Source organism: Palaemon carinicauda, chromosome 9 (assembly GCF_036898095.1).
Source record: "Palaemon carinicauda isolate YSFRI2023 chromosome 9, ASM3689809v2, whole genome shotgun sequence".
Lineage (NCBI taxonomy): Eukaryota > Metazoa > Arthropoda > Malacostraca > Decapoda > Palaemonidae > Palaemon > Palaemon carinicauda.
Genome location: NC_090733.1, coordinates 137,215,409 through 137,230,157, shown reverse-complemented (window position 1 = coordinate 137,230,157; position 14,749 = coordinate 137,215,409). Strand labels below are relative to the sequence as shown.

The 14,749-nt window shown below is 38.2% G+C and overlaps 2 protein-coding genes across 4 annotated transcripts in view; one reads left to right on the top strand and one right to left on the bottom strand.

Moving 5' to 3' along the window:
• The window catches only part of l(1)G0004 (lethal (1) G0004), a 29,074-nt gene extending 16,007 nt beyond the window's left edge, over positions 1 to 13,067 (top strand). Inside the window, exons 3-7 of the mRNA XM_068380509.1 lie at positions 1,055 to 1,152; positions 4,567 to 4,672; positions 5,097 to 5,241; positions 5,698 to 5,889; positions 12,289 to 13,067. Coding sequence (XP_068236610.1) covers positions 1,055 to 1,152; positions 4,567 to 4,672; positions 5,097 to 5,241; positions 5,698 to 5,889; positions 12,289 to 12,356 — 609 coding nt within the window. The 3' untranslated portion in view covers positions 12,357 to 13,067. The remainder of the gene's footprint in view (positions 1 to 1,054; positions 1,153 to 4,566; positions 4,673 to 5,096; positions 5,242 to 5,697; positions 5,890 to 12,288) is intronic.
• The window catches only part of mEFTs (elongation factor Ts, mitochondrial), an 80,634-nt gene continuing 78,782 nt past the window's right edge, over positions 12,898 to 14,749 (bottom strand). For all 3 annotated transcript variants that reach the window (XM_068380507.1, XM_068380506.1, XM_068380508.1), the window contains one exon: positions 12,898 to 13,200. In XM_068380507.1, coding sequence (XP_068236608.1) covers positions 13,010 to 13,200 — 191 coding nt within the window. In that variant the 3' untranslated portion in view covers positions 12,898 to 13,009. The remainder of the gene's footprint in view (positions 13,201 to 14,749) is intronic.

Here is a 14,749-nt window from a genome sequence, read left to right as displayed (position 1 = left end):
AGGTGAGGGCTCAGCCACTACATTCCCATAATCCCATAACCTTTTTTAATCTTTCTCTTGAAATGCTTTTTGTTGTTTTTGGGTTGTACGGAAGGCTAAGAAGCCTTCCGCATCCTGGTTGATTTGGCGGGTGGTCAAATTCTTTCTTGAGAAGCGCCTAGATTAGAGGTTGTGATGAGGTCCTTTAGTATGGGTTGCAGCCCTTCATACTTCAGCACCTAGGAGTCGCTCAGCATCCTAAGAGGATCGCTAGGCTCAGTAAGGAAGACGTACTTAAAAAAGGCAGAGTAATGGTTCAAGTCGACTTCCTTACCAGGTACTTATTTATTTTATGTTTGTTATTTTGAATAACTGCTAAAATGAAATACGGGATACTTAGCTTCTAATGTTAACATGTATGCTGGTCTCCACCCACCACCCTGGGTGTGAATCAGCTACATGATCATCGGGTAAGATTAATATTGAAAAATGTTATTTTCCTTAGTAAAATAAATTTTTGAATATACTTACCCGATGATCATGAATTTAAGGACCCTCCCTTCCTCCCCATAGAGAACCAGTGGACCGAGGAGAAAATGGAGTTCTTGTTGACAAGAAGTACTTGAGTACCTGCTCACAGATGGCGCTGTTGTGTACACCCCCACCTGTATAGCGATCGCTGGCGTATCCCGACCTTAGATTTCTGTCGGGCAACGGAGTTGACAGCTACATGATCATCGGGTAAGTATATTCAAAAATTTATTTTACTAAGGAAAATAACATATTTATTTTCATTGTAATTGCTTAATGTATGTTGATTGTATTGTTGATCAGGCTCTTTATTTAAAAGCAATTTAATGTGTTTGTTACTTACAGTTAGATTATGATTACTGATTAAGAAAGTTAAACGGTGGCAGTACTGTAGTATACCGTATTACATGTAATAAGCTGAAATATAAAAGATTCTCTTTTATGTTTTTCTGTGTTTTACAATACAGATGTTTGATGGGAAATTAGTTTTTGTTGCTGAATATCGTCACGACTATTGAATTGAATATCATTTATTTTAATACAGGTTGATGATAAAGATGTAAAACGGCCAAACTTTCCAGCTGCTAGTAAGGAACAGAATGTCACAAAAGAGATGAGAAAGATTCATGTTCCAAACAACAGGTAATTCTCCATTTTTGCTTTTGTTTATTTGGTATTGTGTTAAGTTCTTGAATTTAAATCATAAGATAAGACCTTAGAAAGATAGTATTATTGATGCTACTATAGTGTGATTCCTACCATCAGGATTCTACTATGGTGTGATTCCTACCCTATTTTTCGGGTATGAGGTGATTCCTACCAAAGGAGGATAGATAAAACTCACTTCTTGACACTATTTTAATCCATTCTATTCTATAAAACATGCTGAAAAATCCATAAAACGCACTTTAGATTAGGTTAGGTATAATGGTCTTTTTGTTTATACTGTTCGCTTGTTTAGTTGGTATGGTAACGCTTAATTGAGGTGCTACTCTTGTAATAACACCTTGGAAGGGGAATATTACATTGTTTGGTTGTTTGCTTGGTAGGAATCACCCTATAGTAGATTTGAATCCCCATATTGAGGTAGGATCAGAAAATGAGGGTAGGAATCACGTTATAGTAGCACTGTATTATTTCTATGAATCTTCCCCAATGTTCATATTGCTTTGTTCTTGAAACTTGACTGATGTTATTTAAAGACATTAAAAGTATTACGTTTTCACTTCACCTCTCGCCCACCAAGGCGACTTCTGGATACTATTAGCACCCACTGTGTGGCTAGCTGTACCTGCTGCCTTCAGTCTTCTCGTCGATGTGATGTCTTACATTCCGTTTTCCCCCCGGTTCAAATAATTTTCAAAAGATTTTGGAAACCATAAATTTTCTATTTTGTGAGACGATAAGATAGAAGGGTTTTATTTGCCAGGTCCAGGTCTTCTAGCATGGAATGTGAATGTCATGATACAGAACTTCAGTAGTAAAATCAAGATTATATGGTCTCACTTTTCTCCATGTTACCATGATTCGACAAATGATGAACTAGTTTAAGAAAGGATTACTGTACTGTAGTTTAGATCGTATTGTATCAATTACCTGCAGTTGTATGTTGGTGGCTCCTTATTGGCTACAAAAACTATTGTTTTTAAGATCTAAGGTTGCCATACAAACAGTCTTCTTGGACAACCAGTTTGCCAGTGGTGCATTCAAACCTTTGCATTTGACATCTTGCTGCATGGAGACTATCCACCGTAATCTCGGAGACAAGAGGTTTTCCCTTCTACATTGCATTAGTAGTCATAGATTGTTCTTTTTTTAAGGTTCCAAGAGACAGCTTTATCCAAGTAAGTGAAATGTTTATTTTGATTTGTGAAAGTCAAGAAACATGTCAATAATTAGGGCTAATTCGTATAATACAGGTATTGTTAGATTTTTCTTTTTTATGGCAAGTCGTCTTTCAGTTATTAAGAGCCTTCGTTATTTTCCGATCCCAGTTTGGATCTTTGAATCATCATTTTCCCAGTTAATAACTGAGTACTCAAGTAGACGGTCATTATAACCACTTCTTAGCTATATGACAACATCAATAGTGGTTGTTTAGAGTTGCCCCATTATGGATTTAGTGTTTTCCTTTCAAGTTTTAATTTATTCAACTTAATAAATGGATGTTATCTTCTGGATTTGCTTTGTATGTCAGTGAGATTAGTTCACTCCTCCGTGATTGTGTTTTGTTTTTATATTTCGAGGAATGTTGTTCACTTACATTTCCTCTTTGTACGTTCTGCTCACCTAGGCTAATAGCTGACTGTTGTTAAATGTTCATACATAAATTAGCATGTAGCAAACGCCTTTACTAATTTCTATTTTTTTTTTTTTTTATTTGAGAAAATCATAGAAGAGGATAATAAGTTTTCAATTTACTGAATCCTATGTTCAAGATAGTATTCAGAGGTAAAGTAGGCTTTCTTAGATCAATCACTTGCTAACTTTATACAGTAATGACTTGAATACAGTATGTTTTTAATAAGATATAACAGAAAGAGAATTTTATATGAAATTTTTAAGTAAACCTGTGTAAGCTTTCGATTGAATCATGTTTCGATTGACAGTGATCCCTATTCAGTGTAGGCAGAATGTTCATTTTGAACAAATACTTTTTGGTTAAATAAGAATCAAGAGGTGGTGAATACAGAAGAGTTCTACCCAGATGAGGCTTTTAATCTCTAAAGGATGCTTATTTTGTAAAGATATCCATATTTTTTAAGTGACATAGGTTCTGAAACTTTTCATTGTTTATGACAAGATGCCTTACCATTAAAATTTTTTGTGATGTCATAGATCACAATTTCTAAATCAAGTCCAAGAAAAGTTTCTCATTCCATATCCGTTTAGTGTTGAAAATCACTCTCTTATAGAGATCTATACATACTGTACATGTACCAAGGCACTTCCCCCAATTTTGGGGGGGTAGCCTACATCAAACAAATGAAACAAAAAAGGGGACCTCTCCTCTCCACGTTCCTCCCAGCCTGACAAAGAACTCAACCGAGTTCGGCTGGTACTGCTAGGGTACCACAGCCCACCCTCCCCCATTATCCACCACAGATAAAGCTTCATAACGCTGAATCCCCTACTGCTGCTACATCCGCGTTCATCCAAGGCACCGGAGGAGGCAGCAGGGCCTACCGGAACTGCGTCATAATCGCTCGCCATTCATTCTTATTTCTAGCACGCTCTTGCCCCTCTCACATCTATCCTCCTATCACCCAGAGCTTCCTTCACTCCATCCATCCACCCAAACCTTGGCCTTCCTCTTGTACTTCTCCCATCAACTCTTGCATTCATCACCTTCTTTAGCAGACAGCCATTTTCCATTCTATAAAACTTTAAATTTTCCAACTTTGTTTTTAATTTGTTAATTCTGTTTACCTTTTTTGCTAATGTAAACAAAAGAGAATCCTCAAATACAGTACTGTGGAACAAAATAGGTTCATCTCCTGTAGTGTCCTAAAATGGAAGAATTTAGTCTTGATCTTATTTTGTATTTACTTAGAGATTTGCTTGTGTAAACATACTGGTCTGTGTGAAATTGTATACAGTGAAAATCAGGTAAAGCTTTTATATACAGTATTACAAATTTTCACTCATGTATGGTATTTTGCTTCAAGTTTAGGAATGTTATTCTGTGAAATAAGTTTTTCTTAATGCATTAGTGAACTAATGCTTGGTTGAATTTATGCTACGTCTTACTTTTATATACTGTACTGTACTTTTACATCCTTAAAAGAGAGAAAGACTGGGTAATTATATTGAGAGAATAGGATACTAGGTTTCAACTTGTAAATTTTTTGTTGTTTAAAGGTTGATTTAAGATAAATGGTAACATTGATTGAAGATAAGCGTCAAGGAAAACTCTGTAAACATCAGGCGAGTATAGAAGTTAAAAATTTTATTATTGAAATTTAATTTTTTTAACCATTTTAAGTGAATAAATATATATAGAAAAAGTGTTAGGTAAGAATTTTAAAATATTTCTATCATTGTTTTGATTTTCAGGTATACCCCCCTTAAAGATAAATGGGAAAAGCTTTATTCACCTGTTGTCGAGTATCTGAAGCTTCAGATTAGGTTTAATTTGAAGACACGAAACGTTGAAATTAGAGTAAGTATGATGTAAAGTTGTGTTGATGGGGCTTTAGATTTCCATACAGCCAACCAAACTTAATATTTTCTAAGTATCACTGCAATTTCAGAAAAAAAATAGCTATCGATATTCTACCATGATATTTTCTTAGTTGTCTACTTAAATGACTTTAGTTGTTGATAGGCTGATTTAGAGATAAGTATGGGTTTTTTTACCAAAGTATTTTCTGTTTACTTAAATTACTTATGTTGTTGATAGGCTGACTTCTCTTAAATCATTGCATATTATATATTTTCCAAGCTAACCTATGGATACAAGTTAATCCTTTTTATCATACTCAAAATATTTAGAAGATTCTTAAAAATATTTAAAAGCTCTGTAAAATGTATCTTGATTAGATTTATAAACATCATTGTAATTTAGTTTTATCATCTTGTACCAGACTGGTCCTGAAACTGAAGATCCTAACAGTATACAGAAAGCAGCTGATTTTATACAAGCATTTATTTATGGCTTTGATGTTGATGATGCTTTAGCCCTTGTCCGTCTTGATGATCTCTACCTTGAAACTTTTGATGTTAAAGATGGTATGTAGTAGACTTTTGCAGTATTTTAATTATGATGTCAAGTTTTTCAGCTTTTGCAATACAGTCACTGTATGCACATGTATTGTTCTCTAAGTAGACTTTTGCAGTATTTTAATTATGATGTCAAGTTTTTCAGCTTTTGCAATACAGTCACTGTATGCACATGTATTGTTCTCTAAGTAGACTTTTGCAGTATTTTAATTATGATGTCAAGTTTTTCAGCAATTGCAATACAGTTACTGTATGCACATGTATTGTTCTCTAGTTAGACTTGCTGTATTTTATTTAGGATGTCAAGTTTTTCAGCGATTGCAGTACAGTCACTGTATGCACATGTATTGTTTAAAAAGTAAACTTTTGCAGTATTTTAATTATGATGTAAATTTTTACAGCCATTGCAGTACAATCACTGTATGCACATGTATTGTTCTCTAAACAAGTCTTTATTCTTAACAGTTAAACAGACTCTTCAAGGTGACCATCTTTCTCGTGCAATTGGACGTGTAGCTGGTAAAGGAGGCAGGACCCGTTACACAATTGAAAATGTGACCCGCACACGTATAATTCTTGCAGATTCTCGGGTCCATATTCTAGGTTCTTATCAGAACATCGCAGTTGCTAGAAGAGCGATATGTAATCTCATTCTTGGTGAGTATATTTTTTTCACTTTCATCTTGTCTTGTAATACTGTACGTACACAATATTAATTGAAATCTCAGGAAATTTCCAAAAGGATTTTCCAAAGGGCTTTAAAATATATCAAGGGAAAAACTTTATTTGAAAAAGCATAAAATTTTTTTAATGATCACTACATTGACATGGAGAGTCAAATTAGATAGGAAACAAGTTTTGTTAAAATAATACTCGACTAATTTTTCTTTTGTATCCATAAAAATGAGAAATCATAAATGCTTCACATGCAATAGTTGTCGGAAGCTGTGTAAAAAAAAAATGTACTTGCTAAGTTTTTTTTCCTACACTAAAGCTGGAAACACTGCCATTGAAATTTACAACCAAGGGTGGCAGGGAAGCCAAAACCTCCACCAGTCCACAGCGTAGCCACTTTAGCTGCTGAACAATGCAAACGTACTCTCGGCGTAACCATTCTTGGCTGCTGTTCATGCATTCTCTTTATATTTTCAAAGACTTTGATTGCGTTTATGGAGAAGCCATGTGCTTGTATGCGCTCCTACCCAGGCATACTTGCGGCATTATGGTTGTGGATATCTATTCCTTGTGCCCTTCATGCAGAGGTCAAGACTACATGCAGTCATCCTTCTGTGAGGAGTGTTTGCGATGGTTGGAGTATGATGAAAGAGGGAAGTAGTATGTTGGCAAGGGCACCAGCCACCCATTGAGATACTGCTGCTAGAGAGTTATGGGGTCTTTTGACTGGCCAGACAGTACTACATTGGATCCTTCTCTCGGGTTACGGTTCATTTTCCCTTTGCTATACACACACAGCATATAGTCTGGCTTATTCTTTACATATTCGCCTCTGTCCTCATACACCTGATAACACTGAGATTACCAAAGAATTCTTCTTCACCCAAAGGGTTACTGCACTGTAGCCTAATTGTTCAGTGGCCACTTTCCTCTTGTTAAGGGTAGAAGAGACTCTCTAGCTATGATCAGCAGTTCTTCTAGGAGGACGCTCCAAAATCAATCCATTGTTCTCTAGTCTTGGGTAGTGCCATAGCCTCTGTACCATGGTCTTCCACTGTCTTAGGTGAGTTCTCTTGCTTGAGGGTACACTCAGGCATGCTGTTCTGTCTTGTTTCTCTTCCTCTTGTTTTGTTAAAGTTTTTATAGTTTATATAGGAGATATTTCTTTTAATGTTATTCTTTTTAGAAATTTTATTTTTCCTTGTTTCCTTTCCTTACTGGGCTATTTTCCCTGTTGGAGCCCATTGGACTTATTGTATCCTGCTTTTCCAACTAGGGTTGTAGCTTAGGAAGTTGTAATAATAATAATAATCAAGATTATTGCCTTTAGGGTCTTCCTCAAAATTGAAAAAAATCTGCTGAACTGGTCTTCCTTCCCCTCTGAGCCTCCTCTGTCTCCCTCCTCCAGAGGGGTTACGAAGAAGGATGGTGACACTGACCTATCTAATGCTGTATTTCCTAATGACAATGCCCTAAGATGCTGTGGCCTTACTTGGTCTAGAGAGCATCCCATCCACAAAGAAGCTACTGCAAGGCCTAAATATTCTGCCACTTTTTTTCTTCCCCTACTGCACCTGCAGAGGAAGCAACTGACGTGGCTCCCTCCATCCAGCCCTCGACTCGAGAAGTTGCAGTCAATCTATGATCATTATCTTGTGTAGCTCCATCGTTTCCAGCAAAGTAATTTTCGGTAACAACTTCTAATAAGGGGAGGAAATGTTTTCGACTTCCTTCGTCCGATTCCTTGTACCTTGTGTTCTGTTGCTGTCTAATTTCCAAAGGCTAAGAGGAGAGAGCACCTTTAGAGTACTGTATTCATTTTAATTCTGCTCCCCCTGTACGTAAGTATGATGGGGAGATCTACATCTTGAGCTGCATGAACAAGGCATACCTTCTTCCCCTTTCAATGACAAATCTTCAAGGATTTCCCATCACAAAGGATGAGAGAGATCTGAAGTACGTGTGCTCAATCGTTCATGAGAACTCCCCTGTTAGGGTATACTCTCCTCTCCTCTTGGGGGGCAAAGGCTGTCACGTTCCTGGCTCACTAGTCGGCTAATCAGTGAACAAACTGGGTTCTTAAACGGATGAAGGCAGTAGCATCATACTAGACAAATAGTTCAGAGGAAAGCCATGGCGCACAGAAATGCACTGGTTAGTCAGCGCACAAACTTCTTCCTCCCTAACAAAGTTGAAGAAGCTATGGAAAAGTGGAGGAAGTTAAGAAAAACTATCTTCCATTAAGCTTTTGGGTTCGAGAGGACAAGGACATTGAGGTCAACCCCAAAAACAAAGATTGTCATAGTGGAAAAAGTCCATGGCTTCTTTGGATTCTGTTCAGCCCTTTCAACTTTTTTCAGGCCAGCCCAGAAGAGACATGGGCAGGGGAGGAGCCGATAAATGCCAGGCAAGGCAGTCTCCTGCTGCAATGAGTGGAGATAACTGATGATCCAGTGGGTTACAGCACAAAATGGAAGGTAGACGTCGTTGGTGAAGGATACCACATACGTTCACTGGCTTTTGTCCTCCCCTCACTCAGGAATATTACCTCACCCTTCAAGCAGAAATGAGGAAGATACAGGACAAGAAATGTTGCAGGGGACAATCTCCAGGCTTTTACAGTTGCCGGTTCCTTGTGGAAAAGGCATTGAGGTACTGGAGTCAGGTCATCGAACTTTTAGCCTTGTAGGTAGTAGGTTGGTCAAGGCACCAGCCACCCATTAAGCTACTACTGCTAGTGTTATTGGGTCCTTTGACTGACCAGATAGTACTACATTGGATCCCTCTCAGGTTACAGCTCATTTTTCTTTTCAAAATGGAGAGTATCGCTCGAGCTGCCGTCTGGTGGGATGACTTTTAGCTCTCTGGATCTGAGAGATTCATATTTCAAGATACCATTGCATTGTTCTTTCAGGAAATTCCTCCATTTTGTCCTTTTTGGGGAGGTCAAAGTACTGTGCTTTTGTCTGTTAACTGGCCCCCCAAGTGCTCACTCTAGTGCTCATACTCATCTTACCATGGCCTGATGCCAACAAAATAAATCTACTAAGATACCTGGATGATTGTCTGATCTGGCCTCCTCTTGTAAATAGGTCCTTCAACATTGAGACAAGCTTCTTGCCTTTTGCTTCAGTTTCCTTAGTATGGTACATCTATTGTAGTTCAGTTTCACGCCCAAGTAAAGGATGTAGTACATAGGGATATTGTACTGACACACACGAGTAGTATGTGTGTTCCCATCTGATGATCATAACAGCATACTGAGGAGAATAGTGCTACATTTCCTTTGTTAGAATCTACTGCCGGCTCGGTAGTGGCAACAGCTATCTGGACACCTTTTGACCCTGGAGAAGCTTGTGCTGCCTGCAAAGGTCTTTTGTAGATGTAAACCAATGAAAGTGGACCATTTTCTGCGATTGGTGTTATAGAACGGGTACTTTGCCAGTTTGAGATTCTTTGCATTTTATAGTATTGTGGTTTTCTGGTCTTCCCTTGCTGATAGAAGCACCTCTTAGTCTGAGTACCAAGCAGTCTTGCGTATCTTTAGACCTTAGGCCTCAGGAGTGGGATGTGACCCATGTTCTTAAGTCTCATATTTGTATCCCATAAGTCTTTAGGATGTCAGACAGAGATCTAATTCTCAAGGCATTTTCTGTTAGGAGGCGGGCAAGTTATCACCTTTCCTGCTGTAGAGGGACAGGTGCTCTGACAATTCACGGGGAAGTCGAGCATGGGGACGAGTCTCCTATTAAGTGACTATGGTTTGTATTAGTTTAGAAACAAGGCCCAAATTTTTAGTCGTTATTATTTTTCCTGATTATACAAGCTTGAGTATTTTAGTCAAGTTACACTTCCTGCCTCTAGTCGCAGGTCTAAGGACCAAAGTACTTATCTTGACTTGTTGGTAGTTATGCTTTAGTTATACTCCTGTTAAAGGGCTTGGGTTTGTATACAATCATGAGTCTACTCCTGTTTAAGGACTTAGGTTTTTATACAATCCTGAGTCTTTTAATAAAATTTCCAAAACCTCAACTCCCTTCTCAGTCATGAGCCTAAGAGCAAAAATTGCTCTTCAGTGATGCATCAACCCTTTCCAGCCCTTAACCCATAGGCATTTTTCTTTTTCAAGCACGTTTTGCTATATTTGTTTTTTAGATTGTGCTAACAGCCTTAATTTTTGTCATAGAGAGGTCAGGTTGGTCTCATTATTTTGGAAAATGCCTGAAGTTCCTCATAAAGTTATCAAAAATATGCAAAAAAAATGCAAATAGCTTTTTGCAACACCGTACCGGTACATCCATGGGTTAAGGGATGGGTTTTGTGAAACGTACCAGTACGTCCATTTGGGGGTAGACGGGTTAACAAATCAGTGACACTGGAAAAACTGTAATGAGGAAGGGAGTCGAGTATCTCATTACTCTTTGCTAAATGCATCAGCCATAAGTGTTGCCCTTTTCTTTGGACAGTGAGTGACAGCCATCTGATTTAAATAACATAGGAACTGTTTAGTATGCACCAAAAAGTGCAGTTTTGAGGGTAGCAGTTTTGTTGGCCTGGGCACCAGCCGCCCGTTGAGATACTACCGCTAGAGAGTTATGGGGTCCTTTGACTGGCCAGACAGTACTGCATAGGACCCTTCTCTCTGGTTACGGTTCTTTCCCTTTGCCTACACAGACACCGAATAGTCTGGCCTATCCTTTACAGATTCTCCTCTGTCCTCATACACCTGACAACACTGTGATTACTAGACAATTCTTCTTCACCCAAGGGGTTAACTACTGCACTGTAATTGTTCAGTGGCTACTTTCCTCTTGGTAAGGGTAGAAGAGACTCTTTAGCTATGGTAAGCAGCTCTTCTAGGAGAAGGACACTCCAAAATCAAACCATTGTTCTCTATTCTTGGGTAGTGCCATAGCCTCTGTACCATGGTCTTACACTGCCTTGGGTTAGAGTTCTCTTGCTTGAGGGTACACTTGGGCACACTTTTCTATCTAGTTTCTCTTCCTCTTGTTCTGTTAAAGTTTTTATAGTTTAAATAGGAAATATTTATTTTAATATTGTTACTATTCCTAAAATGTTCTATTTTCCTTTTTCCTTATTTCCTTTCCTCACTGGGCTATTTTCCCTGTTGGGGCCCCTGGGCTTATAGCATCCTGCTTTTCCAACTAGGGTTGTAGCTTAGCATTTAATAATAATAATAATAATAATAATAGCCCACCATCTTTGCTCCTGGGTGGTATACCAGAAAAGGTTCATTTTAGTCAAATTGTATACCTTTTTATTTGAAGCAGTAATTCCTAGCTGAATATAGTTATTTCAAATCAGATCTTATGTTACTTTTCAAAAGTCTATAATCTTCATTGAACCATGGTTTGTCTTTCACTCGGTATTTTAACATATAAAAATGGATACACTTATAATTATCTTTTTTGGAAGTCTAAATTTAGGTTAAATTTTCCAGCATTTTGACACTGTCAGTTCTAGATGTGTATATTTTTTGGATACATATTGGTTTTTAAGTAAGAGTAATTGCTTTAAGGGGTTGTCACAGTACTTGTCTTTTGCAAAACTGGAAATGGAAACATGTTAATATAGTATCCAGTAAATTGGTTTGCAAATGTCCAGAAATAATACCTTGTCTACTATATTTTTCAAATATTTTTACAGTTTGATCTTGAATTTTTTTTAGTTTTATTTCATAACTCTGGGTGATAGGAGGATAGATGTGAGAGAGGCAAGAGAGCGTGCTAGAAATAGGAATGAATGGTGAGCGATTGTGACGCAGTTCCGGTAGGCCCTGCTGCTTCCTCCGGTGCCTTAGATGACCGTGGAGGTAGCAGCAGTAGGGGACTCAGCAGTATGAAGCTTCATCTGTGGTGGAAATGTGGGAGGTTGGGCTGTGGCACCCTAGCAGTACCAGCTGAACTCGGCTGAGTCCCTGTTTAGGCTGGAGGAACGTAGAGAGTAGAGGTCCCTTTTTTGTTTTGTTTCTTGTTGATGTCGGCTACCCCCCCAAAATTGGGGGAGGTGCCTTTGGTATATGTATGTATGTATTTCATAACATGGAAATGCTATAGGGCTAAAACTTTGAATTAGTTTGCTAGTCTTGTTAGAAGGTACACAGGTAATGGGTAGAAGCCCAGATGGTTATGCTCTCAGTTTACATCACCTGTAAGCATTAGTTTTGTGGTCGTCCTGGATACGCCCTTTACTGTACTGCCATTTTGTTCCCATTTTCTTCCACTTTGCTATCCAACCTCTCTTAATTCTATGATTAGTTACCCAAGGGTTTCAATTGAAGCTCACTGAATTGTACTATATCATTATTCCAGATTTTTTAATGGCAATATTCTTACTAATTTTTAATATTTTATTTTTCAGGGAGCCCTCCATCCAAAGTATTTGGAAATCTCAGAGCAGTCGCCGAAAAGATTAAAGATAGGCTTTAGTCTCGTTGTGATGCTATATTTTCCAAAGACCTTCATATTTTTATTATAAGGTGTTCTGATACTCCTGGAATGTTTATAAATTATATATATATTAGTGATAGTTTACTTACTGTTGATTATAATTAACCCTCTTGTTTGCTGTCATGTACACAGAACAGGTAAAGACTCGGAAATTATACGGCTTTCAATGTTTTTGGAATAAATTGTTAACTAATGGCTCTAAATAGTTTACAAATATGTAAAGTTTTTTTGAAAGAATTTTTCTTATTTAAAGGACGAGAGGGTTAATTTGATGCATGTAAGTTTTCAATATTGTCATTTCTTAGTTGAACGGAAAACCTATATTTTTCTAACGTTGCTCTTTCTTCAAGACATTTTCTTGTGAATGTTTTATGATGCTTCACAGCAAATTCAAAATATTTCAATGAAATTTTTAACTTCATAGAAATTTTGTATCATTAAATTCATTTCAGTAATGTAAAACTTTTAATTCTGAGGCATTGCTGAATTTTAAAATTTTACCCAGTGTTAACCATGTGAACTGAAGAAATCTAGCAATCAATTTGGGTCAGTGAGATATGAAACTACCTTCAACTGTACATTTTTTTTTTATTACGTTAATTTCTTTCATTGTAAAAATTATAATTTAAATGTTATTCTTCTTTGTTGTTCTCTCCACATTCGAATCTAATATAATCAACCACTTCAATATTTTCTTCTTGTAATACTTCCCCTACAGTTTTCGTTGGATCTGTTAGAAATTCTTGGTGAATGAGAAGCATTTCATCATCTGAATTTGGAGCTTTAGGATCGTCTGGGTTTCCAATGGCTTTTGGGTTCATACCTGTAAAAGAGTGTAGAGAATTAAAAACTATTGCAAGAGCAAAACAAGTTATGGACTGTCCTGAGCTTTCAATCTCATCACACATATCAACACAAACAAACTAGCAACACACAAGAGCCAAAAAGCACCAATTGTTACTGATCAAAATGACAAATTCAGAGATAATTTGTATTTTTCCCTAACTAATACAAACCTAGAGTTATTTATGTGGATATTCTTTCAGCGGCAGCTGGAGGTAGCCATTAGACTAATTCTGCCTTAGCGGGTAGGCAGGGGGTGGCTGGGAGGTACCCAGACGCCTCTATATATATACTCACAGGTGAGAGAGACGTCACTTTTCATTGCTGGCAGGACTTCTGGGGGACAAGTCTAACTCCAGGTTTGTAATCTGAATTGTGTTATTTATTCCCATACTAACAAACCTCCATTATTTATGTGGATGACTCGCTCTTAGGTGGGTGGAAGTCCTAGATCTGGCATGGACATTGACCCAGTTTTGCCTAGTGCAGTATATGACTGTGGTTTAGGGAAGAGTTTGACACCTTGCTGGAATATACCAAGTGTAATTTAGTAAAATAGAGGTTGTTCATTTGTATGAAACGTCTAAGCTTTAAAAAGGAAAAGGTTGAAGCCAGCTTGCAGAGGGACCCATGGCGCTGTACCCCAAGAGAGGGGAAGATGAAGGAAGGAAAGCCAGACATTCTTCTCATTCATCCCAGTCTTAACACAGGTAACCAGTGTCTTCAACTGCTACTTGTCCAATAAGGAGCCTGAGGTATCTTAAACCACCTGTTGAGCAGCCACCACAGGACCAATAGTAAACGTATCGAGCCTCCTGTGGGTCACGTCTTTGAGGTAATGTGCTGTGAATGTGGTTTGTCTTTTTCAAACACCAGCTTGGAGGACCTACAACACGGAAAAGTTGAGGTTGTGAGCTCTAGGTCGACGAGCTTGAGGAGGATCTGGAACTAGGGCTCGTTCGATCACTTGCATATCCAGGAGGATACTTTGTTCTTTGTGATCCTCCTTTTTACTCTGCCAGAACTAACAAACATGTTGCTGCAGTGCGTTTAAGATAGTACCTCAAACTCATCACTGGGCAAAGTAACAACTGATCTTGATCGTTGGTTACAGAACGAAGACTCGAAATCTGAAAGGGCCCGAATCTAAGGTCCAGCACTCCTGTATTTTGAGTCATAGCAATAAACTCATGGACAAAGCTGAGCGTCACTTCCCCCCCCCCCCCTCCCCTTGAATAGGCGATGTCATATGAGAGGCCAAAGGCCATGAAGTTCACCGACTCTATTTGCAGAGGCTAAAGCGAGTAGGTATGCCATCTTCAAAGTGAAATTTCAGTCAGTTGCATGGCGTAATGTTTTGTAGGGAGGTCCTTTTAGGGACCTCAGTACGCGAACCACGTTCCAAGGTGGAGGCCTGATCTCTGACTGGGGGCAAGTGCTCTCATAACTCCATATGAGTAGAGAAAGCTCCAATGAAGAGGAAATGTAGACTCCTTTCAGCCTGAAGGCGAGGCTTAAGGCTGAGCGAT